The sequence below is a fragment of the Pseudogymnoascus verrucosus genome, assembly GCF_001662655.1.
Source record: "Pseudogymnoascus verrucosus strain UAMH 10579 unplaced genomic scaffold scaffold_13, whole genome shotgun sequence".
Classification (NCBI taxonomy): Eukaryota; Fungi; Ascomycota; class Leotiomycetes; order Thelebolales; family Thelebolaceae; genus Pseudogymnoascus; species Pseudogymnoascus verrucosus.
In genome coordinates, this window is record NW_017263664.1 from 527,689 (window position 1) to 538,178 (window position 10,490).

The 10,490-nt window shown below is 50.9% G+C and overlaps 4 protein-coding genes across 4 annotated transcripts; 2 read left to right on the top strand and 2 right to left on the bottom strand.

The window, feature by feature from the left end:
- Nucleotides 1-355: 355 nt before the first annotated feature.
- Nucleotides 356-4,916, bottom strand: VE01_03853 (uncharacterized protein; the record flags this gene model as incomplete). Its single annotated transcript, XM_018273335.2, has 2 exons — nt 356-996; nt 1,072-4,916. The coding sequence occupies 2 exons, from the start codon at nt 4,914-4,916 to the stop codon at nt 429-431; spliced, it is 4,413 nt and encodes a 1,470-aa protein (XP_018131833.1). The 3' UTR covers nt 356-428.
- Nucleotides 4,917-6,156: 1,240 nt separating this feature from the next.
- Nucleotides 6,157-7,385, bottom strand: VE01_03854 (uncharacterized protein). Its single transcript, XM_018273336.2, has one exon. The coding sequence runs from the start codon at nt 7,144-7,146 to the stop codon at nt 6,331-6,333; it is 816 nt and encodes a 271-aa protein (XP_018131834.1). The 5' UTR covers nt 7,147-7,385; the 3' UTR covers nt 6,157-6,330.
- Nucleotides 7,386-7,792: 407 nt separating this feature from the next.
- VE01_03855 (uncharacterized protein) lies at nt 7,793-9,291 on the top strand. Its single transcript, XM_018273337.2, has 3 exons — nt 7,793-8,341; nt 8,406-8,642; nt 8,706-9,291. Exons 1-3 carry the CDS (start codon nt 7,849-7,851, stop codon nt 8,987-8,989), a joined length of 1,014 nt encoding a protein of 337 aa, XP_018131946.1. The 5' UTR covers nt 7,793-7,848; the 3' UTR covers nt 8,990-9,291.
- A 170-nt stretch (nt 9,292-9,461) lies between these two features.
- VE01_03856 (uncharacterized protein) lies at nt 9,462-10,463 on the top strand. Its single transcript, XM_018273338.2, has one exon. The coding sequence runs from the start codon at nt 9,521-9,523 to the stop codon at nt 10,073-10,075; it is 555 nt and encodes a 184-aa protein (XP_018131945.1). The 5' UTR covers nt 9,462-9,520; the 3' UTR covers nt 10,076-10,463.
- The last annotated feature ends 27 nt before the right edge of the window (nt 10,464-10,490 follow it).

Sequence of the window (10,490 nt, forward strand, 5' to 3'; positions counted from 1 at the left end):
TATGTGTCAGACAGCCATAAGCGACGATATCTGGAAATGGGTATACATTTGAAGATCGCGCAACCTCGAATACCATCTACCTCGTGCCATCTCACAAAAGCTAGAAGTGGCCATGTTCCGGTGAACCATTAAGCTAGTTTATTTAACGGCCAATACGTCACTCATTTGCTCTCTCATCTGTTATCACCACCTCATCTATATAATGTTGTATTCGTCAGTTGATTCATTACCCTACCTCAAGCTTTCGCCCGTAGTCGCTCTTTTCAAGTGCATGGCATCTAGCAACCACACAACCACCTATGAGACACACGATTACTTCGTAGGAAAGGCACATAATTAAATAAAACCTATATACCCTATATCCATGAGTGGGTGGGTAGCTATGCATATATATATGGTAGGAGTACACATCCAAGTATGGCCATGACTTAGTAAAGGCCCCACTCGATGGTAGTATCGTGCACGTTACCATCACAATCCACTATGCCCTTGGCACCGACCTTGCCGCCGCCACCAAACCGCTTGATGGCTTCGTTGATGAGGTCGATGATGTCCTGCGAGCCGACCTTAAACGTCACGTTACCGTCGGCGCCGCTCTTGCTCTGGACACCGAACTTGCATTCACCATAGGAGACGAGCTGGCGCTGGCCGCTGATGCCGGTTGTCCAGGTGGCACCGCCGTCGCCCTCGATGTTCTTGATGATCTGCTTGCAGTCTTCAACGGGAGGGGAGGCGTCCGAGGTCTGGTCGACAAAGGACGAGATCAGGCAGTGGTCGGGCCCCTTGGCGATGCTGCAGGGGTATAATGGGTCGTCGTCCTTAGGGCCGGCGGTGTCCCAGGACTTGTAGGCACGCTCGGGGGTGCAGACGGGAAGGCGGATGAAGCCGGGTGTTGTTAGATCGATCGCCATCAGGTCGTCGAAGGAGCCGCCATTAGTGATGTCGACGAACGCGCCGCCGTTCTCGTTGCTGTTCTGGAGGTAGGTGCGGACGGATCTAGATAGCTTGTTAGTTGGATTCTCACTTATCTCCTCAAAACATTAAAACTCGAAGCAATGCGGGATATCTTACCCTTGAATCAGATCCTGGACAGAGACGCCACCAAAGTTCTTGCCATCTAGGGTTTCAAGGCCAGGGGGAGCCTTGAATTTAGAGTCGACGCAAACTTTATCGCAGTGACCATCATTGCAATTGTCATGGCATGTCTTAGAGTCGCCCTGGGCTGCGGCCAAGTAGTATAGCTTGTTTTGGTAACAACCATAAGTGGTGTGCATAGTGTCCGCGTCAAGGTAGTCGCCCATAGGGTCAGAGGCGCTGCAGTCGTAGCCAGAGTCGATCACGAATGCGTAATGCTTGGAGAATGTCCAGCCAGTGGGGATGGCAAAGGCGAAGAAGGCCCTTGCAATGTGGTTCTCCAGCTCGGCCTCGCTGGTCTCGGGCGGAACGGTTGAAGACTCGGCGCCGCCGCCTGAGATGAGTTTTCCGTCTGAGATGATGGCATACAGAGCATCAATGCTCTCATCCTCCCCATTAAAGAGGCGTTGAAGCGCTGCTCCAGTGGTATTACCCCACGCAGCAATGGATTGGCCGAGGTAGTTGGAGAACTCGTCTTGTTTATCCTCAGTCCAGTCGCTCTCCTTGGTGCTAAGTAGATCCTTGGCAATCGTGGTAGATTGGCCAATAGCAAGCAGGGTCAGATCCTTAATGTTGTTTGCTGCTGCCTCCTTCGCAATGAAGTATGGCAACTTAGCAATGAAGTTGTTGAAGAAGGGCGCGGCGACGGCAGAGATTCCGACAGTGACAAGATCGAGTAGGAGCAGCAGCCAGGTGTTGTCTTCTTCCGGAGGAACGGGCGTGAACTTCTTCTCAAAGTCTGACAGCGCTGGGGTGATAACAGTAGCGGCTGCCTTGTACAATGCATCATTGAAGGTCTGATACATTTCGTGGATTATGACGAACGAGTTCCAAAGCTCATAGGCGGCGGCGCCGGACCCCTTATTCTGGAAGGGACTGCACTGCAATGTCTGGATACAGTTGCTGTCGCTCTTTAAGGAGCCGCAGCTGGCGCGCTCTGGACCATTGAGGGTGAGTGACATGGACTGCGTAAAAGTAAACGAGGTTTTGCCCCTGTCGTATTCCTTCCAAACAGCAATGCTATCCTTCCATGCGTCCTCCATGTCCATCCCGTCCCAGCGCTGCTCGGGAGTTAAACCACGGATGTCTGAGGCCGCCTGACTGTCGCACATTATCTCGGTCCAGTTGCCAGTGCGGTCGCCAACTTGCCAAGGGTTCTTGCCGGCCTTAATGCTCAACTTGTAGTTTAACCAGCTCCCAGAATCGCCAGGGACATCATTGTACTTCTCCAAATCGGTGGCCCAATTCGTTGTACCGCCTAGGTTTAGACCAGTGTAGAGCGCATGACGCTGAGTTCGGATGCTATCATCCATGTAGGCTACCCATTGCGTGTCATCATAAACGAGAATGTTGCTATTACTTGTCGGATCAACGTAGTGATTGGCAACACGGCTTCCCTCGTCTATGATCTCCTTAATCTCAGCATCAGAGATGTAGCCAGCAGTAGCAGTGCATTTGCCCTTTGTGGCATCAGAGTTCAGGCGGTCACCAGTGTAGAGACACTCGGGGGTGTGACAGCCAGCCTGGGCCATGTTAAAGGATCGACCGTAGCTAGTGATACCGACGACAACCTTGTTCGATGGAACTTCAGCCTTCGTTATCATGATCAGTGAGCTCATGGTTTCCGTCAGGTTGACCTGACTACGAAGGCAGTTGCCGTTGGCGCAACCCTCCTGAGAGTTGGGATTCTGGGCATCCCACTGGCCATGAAGATCGTACGTCATGTAAACAATATAGTCGATAACTGCTGCGATCTTCTTGAGTGGGTAGGCCTTCAAGTACCAGTATGAAGAGGGAGCCGCAATGGAGACGGACTTGCCGGGCAGCAGGTTCTTTAGGATAACTAGGAATGCCAGGTAGTTATCACCATCATCCAAGCTGGCCGCCGGGATACCTGGAATGTCAGGGGCGCCGGGGTACTCCCAGTCAATGTCGACACCATCAAGATCCTTCTCTTTAATGAAGTTGGCAATATTTGTGGCCAGCTTCAGCCTGTTGGCAGCAGTGACTCCCTCACGGAAAATAGTATAAGTCTCCGGCATAGTTGAGAAATCCCATCCACCAAAACTGAGAATACGTTTTGGGCCCTGAATGCGTCTGAAGTTTTCAAATTGATATGAAGACATAATATCACCAACTTCGACCTCATAATTCGCTGTGAGGGTACCGAAAGCGAAGTGCAGGTGAGTGTACTGCGTGGGATCGATCTGAAGAACATCCTGGAATAGACATTCACGCCCGAAGCTGTAACCCTCGTAGTAAGCAATCCTGCGGAATTCGGTGGGGGCGCTGCCCTTGACCATCTTTGTGCCGCAGTTGGAGATGCAGCCGTTGGTGCCGGGCTTAGCGGTTCCTGGGTTGCCAGTTCCGGTGTCGGTGCAGAACTCAGCGGTAATACCACATTGTCCCCAAATGTCACAGCAGGCATTCAGAGCGCAGGGGTTAAGGTCCGCGAGCTTGGTGCCATCGGTTGGCTGCTTGGTGCCAGGCTTTTGCGGACCACAGACGATACCCTCTTGACTAGGCGGCATGGGCGGGTCGCCCGTGCTCAAGCAGATGTTCATGTTGAATTGGAGGGTGTCGCATCCACTCCAAGCCCAAGTATTCTTGTTGAAGTCCTCTAGGTCGGCATTGGTGAGGCTGTTTGCAGCAGCGATGTTTGAGCAGTTATCATCCTTAGCAACATAGTACACCTTACAGGAACCATCAGGGTTTGGCTTCGGCGCAAAATCAGGAAGGGTTCCCGCCGAGCAACAGACGTGCTGTCCCGGCTTCAGAGTCGAGCAGAGACTTGCGTCGCTATTGTATTTGGTGAAATCAGCGGCAGCGATACCACACCTGACCGCCAATTTACCACAGTCGTCACCACCCTGGACCTGCGTGGTGGAGCACTCAGCACGAGCGTTAAGCTTCACATAGTTAGACCGGCTGGTGATGGCCGATGTAGAGTTGGTATCAGCAACCGTGTCGTTTGATACGGAAGTAGTTGGGAGCTTGGCAGTTAGCATAGCCTGGCCCTCGAAGGTCTGCGAGTTGGGAAACGACACGCAAGTGCCATTAGCCCAAGACTGCATAGCCTTCTGGACAGGGGCGAAGGTCCTGCTGCTAGTGGCAAAAAATCCGAAGGTGTGCTCGCTGGTGTAGTCTGGGTTGCAGAACTGGATAGCCACGTCACGCGATGTAGCGTTGAGAGTACTTAGGTTGTCCTCTAGGTACTTGAGAGCGACTGCGCTGACGCCCGCCTTCTGCAAGCCTTTACCCAAGTATAGACCAACGGCAGCGCGGCCAGATCGAGCGTACAAGATCTCTGCGGACTCGGCAGAGCCATGTCCGCCCTTCATGTACTTGCGGAGCTGCTTCGAGGCGGAGCGGATATCGGCGGCAGCGAGTTTATGGCCATCGTCCCCCCAGCCAACTTCGTAAGTGGCGTCAATAGTTTCAGCAATGACTGCCTTAACTCTAAACTGTGGGAGGTTTGCAAAGTCAGGACCGTATGAAGTGCAGGCGTAAATTCCGTGGCCTTTGGAGGCATCGTCGACATCGTCGTAGATGGAAAAGGCTTGGATCACTGCCTGGTCGCAGGCACTGAACTGCTCCAGGTTGTGGTAGGCGTGCCATTTGCTTGGATCTGTCCCAAGATCACTGCAACGCTCTGGGCAGACGTTGCTGTTGCGGTAGGTAGGACTGACTGCATGTCTTCGTGGGTTACCCGAGACAACATCAGCAGCCATCAAGAGGCCATAGGCCACAAGGGAGGCCCTGGCCCAAGGAGAGAATACCATACTGAGAGCACACCCTAGAGCGCAAACACGTATGATGAGAAAAGAAGACTGGCGAGGTTGAGGAAAGGCAACCAAGCAGCATCAGCCGGCTTTTGTATTCTTCTTGAGCTTCATATCTCGGCCGTACTCTCACAGCCTCACAAGCGGAGGCATGCAACGTCGCCAATAGAACATTTCGGTTTAGTGAACTAATGAAAACATTGAAAATAGCTCACATGGATTTGAAGGCTGACAACCCAGCTTAGGGCGTATACCGGATAATTAAGGGTTGGCTGTACATGCACTCCCCTTGACTAGTATAATGAAGGCGACATGTTGAATGTAGACCATGGAGCATACAGTCATCCAGTGCCAGGGCCCGTGGGGGCGTAAGATGCTACTGATCTGATTATACATCGTAGTATAGTGGAGAAAAAGAGAGGTTTCTGTGCCTTTTGAGTAGAAAAGCTACTCTCGATTCGATTGATAGTAAACTTGACGTTGACATCCAATGTCCACATGTTGCAGCCGTGTTGTGGTCATCGCACTTCAGGTCGATGGAGATAACTTCGATATCCACTAAGACCTGGCCCTTGGCCGTGAAAGCTTAATGACAATTAGGATGTAAAACAGGAAGGAGCGACGGCCCATCAAAGGATTCCATCCATCGTCGCAGATCTTGGCGTTCGTGTCTGGAACGGAAAAGCGGAAGCTCATCGGAGGAATTGCTAGGAATTCATGGCGTTCTAGCGTAGGCCTATAACCTTGCACTATATCCGGGCAAGCAATATAACCCTGTCATCTACTCAGGCAAGAAATGGCCTTGTTATGGCGGTTTAACCTCGGATCACTGGACCAATTCTAGATCGCTGTGAATAACTTGCCAAGATGCACTTCCTGGCGTTATTGCGCCTGGGCGTTGCTTCTCGACTAATGTAGTAAAGCTTGCTTCCTTCGCTCCGGTAGCCGCCGTCAACTACCATGTAAGTCTAATTGCAAGTCTAATTTTGTTCCTGCAGGATTGCGAACCCTGCCAAGGGTCTATGTACCAAACAATAGACAATAAACAATTCAGGGATTTTTTGTGGATAAACTCATTACGTACACTAGCTTTCTGCCACTACTAAGACGAAGAATGTAGAGGAGACACAAGCAGAGAGGCACTAACACGGGCAGACACGGACACACGGATACACGGGCTTAATTCCTACCGTACCTTAAATCTTACATGGAATAGATGTAGGTACGTAATAGCCAGAAAGTGCTGACATGGACTACATTTGTAGGTGCATAACTGTAATTTAAGCCATGATCGACCGGGCAAGCCAACACTTGTATTGTGGAGCTTGTTCTAGTAAGCCTATTTAGTTACATGCGCAAAAGCAGCAGGCATGCTTCCTTGATCCGGAACGGACGGGAACTCGGGAACTCCACATCAAATGGCGAGAAACCCCAGCCCACCAACCACCACTGCCAGGAATGCTATGCCACCAACCACAACGCTCGATAGCACCGCGTTCTGGTTTGCGCCATCCACCTTTGGGCACCAGGACGCAGTCTCGATGGCGCAGGCCTTGGCGGTAAAGGACGCAGAAACATTAGCCGCAGCAGCAGCATCGATCTTGACACCACAAGGAGTGGGGGCTGGTGTGGTCTCTGCCAGCACGGCGCAAGGTCTGCCGTTGTCGAACTTGCCCCCTGAATCAAGCGTCTGCGTGATTTGGAATGCAAAGCCTTGGGAATTGGAGCAGGTGTCTTTGGCAGTAGCTGCGCTGACGTCTGGTGCCTTCGCGCCATTCTTGGTCGTGAACACAACCCGGTGCATTTTCGTATCCGTTGTGAATTTCAAGTCATTGTCAGGGCCAGAGCAGTTGGTAACAGACAGCTGCCAATCGAGCGCCCAGGTGCCCTCAGAGTTGAGACCCTCCAGAGCTTCGCCGTATTGAATGAAAGGGTTGCTATCCGTGAAGTTGGTCCATGTCATCTCGAAGTTGCCATTCGCAATGGCCTTGGTGTTGTTCCCATAGGGGATAATAGTGAACGCGATGCTGGGCTGCACGTAGCCGGCAAGATCGGAATTCTGGAATGCAAAGGTGATAGGGATGATGTGTGCGGGTGCGTAGGTATCGTTCTGCGGAAAGACCAAGTCCACTTCCAGGGTGCCCGAGGCAGCCTGGGCAGTCCTAGCGCAGGCCAGAAGGACGGCTACACCGGAGCCAAGGAGACTCATGCCGCGAGACAAGTTATACATGATTGACAAAGACGCCGATGAGAGTAAGCCGTGGCTGTGATGGAGAACAGAGGGAAAGAGCTGATTGAGGGATTCACGTAGACATGGACTTTTGTGTTATTGATTTTGTCTGCGGCAACGTTGCAATACTTTACCCCTTGTTTGCCCCTTGGCTGTCTACATAAGCAAGTAGACCAAAACAATTCAGACAGCGGGATCTTAGCGTGGGGAACCCCTGTCGGTACTTTTAAGGGTGCATGGCAATTGCTTAAAGTGCTTGTCAGCGCTTAGTTTTCCCTCAAACGGTCGGGCCGAGTCGAATCGCGCTAGCGGCGACTATGTGGACCTGCTATCCGCACCATGTTACCACAACTCTAAGCAGCAAACCACATATCCCCATAAACAAAACCACATGTCCTTTATCGCGCATATCGAAGGATTGACGCTGGTCCATAAGCTGATGGAATGGTAGGCGCCAAGGTCTTGGTATTGTAATCATCTATCATTAGCTAGGGTCTAGCCTAAAGACGAGTTCGTCTGAAGGATTCTCGGCACAAATGGCGAGAACGAACGGGCAAGGGATGATGAAGTGGGACATAAAAAAATGAAGCCGGCAGAAAGTGAGGGGGAGGTCTAATTATAAAAGCAGATGGTTTTGACCCCGAGACGTAAATCAGTGTCGTTTTCTTCATCCAAATCCACTTCGAACAATCTATTCTCAAGATGCAGTTCAACTACCTCATTGCCGCCGGTCTCCTCCCCGAGCTCCTTGCCGCGGCGGCGGTGCCTATGCGCCGAGATGTTAGCTGTAGCTTCTCCGTAGGTGCTAATGCCGGTGACACCTGCGAGACGTTCAGTGGATCTTGGGGTATCTCTGTCGATCAGTTTCAGAAATTGAACCCGGACGCACAGTGTCCTACTCTTGACGGCAGCAAGAGCTACTGTGTGATCGGCACCGTCACCTCGCCCACTGGTAGCGCGCCTACCAGCACCGCCAAAGCGACCAGCACCACAGCTGCGCCCACCAGCACCACCCAGGCGCCTACCACCACTACAACTGTGGCACCATCTGGGCCCTCCCCTACCATGCCCGGCATCGTAGCCGAGTGTGATCAGTTCTACAAGATCGCCTCTGGTGATCAGTGTGACACTATTGAAGTCAAATTCGGTATCAGTGACAGCGACTTCAAGAAGTGGAACTCGGAGACCAACGCTGGTACGTATCCCTACTTCTGAATGTGATTATCTTCAAGCTTGGTGTTCTAACTTTGTCCCAACAGCGTGCAGCAACCTCTGGCTTGACTACTATGTCTGCGTCCACGTTCCAGGCGCGACAACCACCTCCCCTGGTACCCCGACGCCCACCGACTCTGGCCCAACACCCCAGATGCCTGGCATCGTAGCCGAGTGTGATAAGTTTTACAAGATCGCCTCTGGTGACCAGTGCGACTCCATTGAATCGAAGTTCGGCATCAGTGACAGCGATTTCAAGAAGTGGAACTCGGAGACCAACGCTGGTACGTATCCCTACTTTGAATACGAGCGCCTTAAAAGCTTGATGTTCTAACATATCCCAACAGGCTGCACCAACCTCTGGCTCGATTACTACGTCTGCGTGCACATCCCCGGCGCGACAACCACCGCCCCAGGTACCCCAACCCCCACCAACTCTGGCCCTACGCCACAGATGCCTGGCGTTGTTGCCAACTGCAAGACCTTCCACAAGGTTGCCTCTGGTGAAGGATGCGACAAAATCGGGACACAATACAATATCAGCCTCGCCCAGCTCCGCAGTTGGAACACCCAGGTCGATGCTACCTGCACTAACCTGTGGGCTGACTACTACATCTGCGTTGGAGTCTAAACCATCGTTGTGGTAGACACTCCGCATTGTAAGCAAATCTTGCAAGGCACTGCCTCTTCCCTGATCTTATATTATTAAGATTGGAAGCAAACCCAATAAATCGACCGCATGGGCTTGTCAAGTGTGTGCAGGAACTCAGGCTGATTCCGTCGAATTTTGGATAGAGGCGGATTTAAAAGACGTTGCTTTAATGGGCGCATTTATCTATCGTACACATGAATAGCGATTGTACATAGCTATTTGCTCCATGTCTTTTACTATTATACCATTCTTATATATATTTATACACAAATTTCGCACCCAAAATCCTGTTTCATATATTGGTCTATAAATAAATTCTAGTCGTGCTTGGGGACGAAGTCGCACGGGCCATTGAAGGCGTTATTTAGCTAAGCCTTATTGGGCTCGCCGACAGGATGTCTCGGTCTTTGTGAAGAATCTAATATTTCGTGTCACAGACAAACAATTTCTTCATAACTATTATAATTACCAGTTTCTCCCTATCTCAGAATCTGACCAGTCATATCAATAATGACCCTCGAGAGAATCGTCATCGTCGGCAAACCAGGCGCAGGAAAGACAACTCTAGCTGGGGAGCTAGCAAGCAGACTCAGTCTGCACAACGTCGAACTGGATGCCATTAATTGGCAACCAAATTGGGTTCCGCTTCCCAAGGATGAAATGCGTGAACGTGTCAGCGAATCGATCAGCGCCACTGATAATTGGGTGCTCGACGGAAACTACAAAGCTGTCCGCGATATTGTCTGGGGACGAGCCGACACGTTGATCTGGCTTGACTACCCTCTCTGGCTAGCCCTGTGGCGAGTCTTCAAGCGGACAATGGGTCGGATTTTTAAACAAAAAGAACTCTGGAATGGGAATCGGGAATCTATTGGACATCATTTGACGCTGGATCCCGAAGAAAACTTGTTTGCCTGGACGATTCGAATGCATAAAAGCCATCGAAACGACTATCCAACTCTTTTCGAGCAGCCTGAGTACAGCCACCTGAAGGTTTTAAGGTTTCGGAGTCCTAGAGAGACGGAAAGTTGGCTCCAAACGATACCAAGTGCAAGAGATGTATGAAATAAAACGGTGGGATTGGGAGAGTGTTGAAGAAGGCATCACGGAGTCAAGTGGACCTCTGTATTTTGCTCCTGCCCTTAGCTTCACTGAAAGCATTGGTGTCGTGTTTGTTTGTCCTTTGCTAATGGGTGAAAGTTGCCACCGGAAGCTTCGTATTGGAGTCCTATAACTTCACTAGTGGACTAGACTTTCTTAGGCCTAATCCTTATAACATCCCGCTAACAGCTTTGAACCCCCTCCTGTGAAATTTCCACTTATAACCCATAATAACTCGATGCTAAAGCTCCATAGCCTGTGGATGTTATGCAATAAATAGATTATGTAGGCACACGAGGCGTGATACCTGGATGTAACGTACTCAGTTTCTTGAAAAAATATAAATATAGCTACAAATAAATATTTTAAAAGCTTCAAT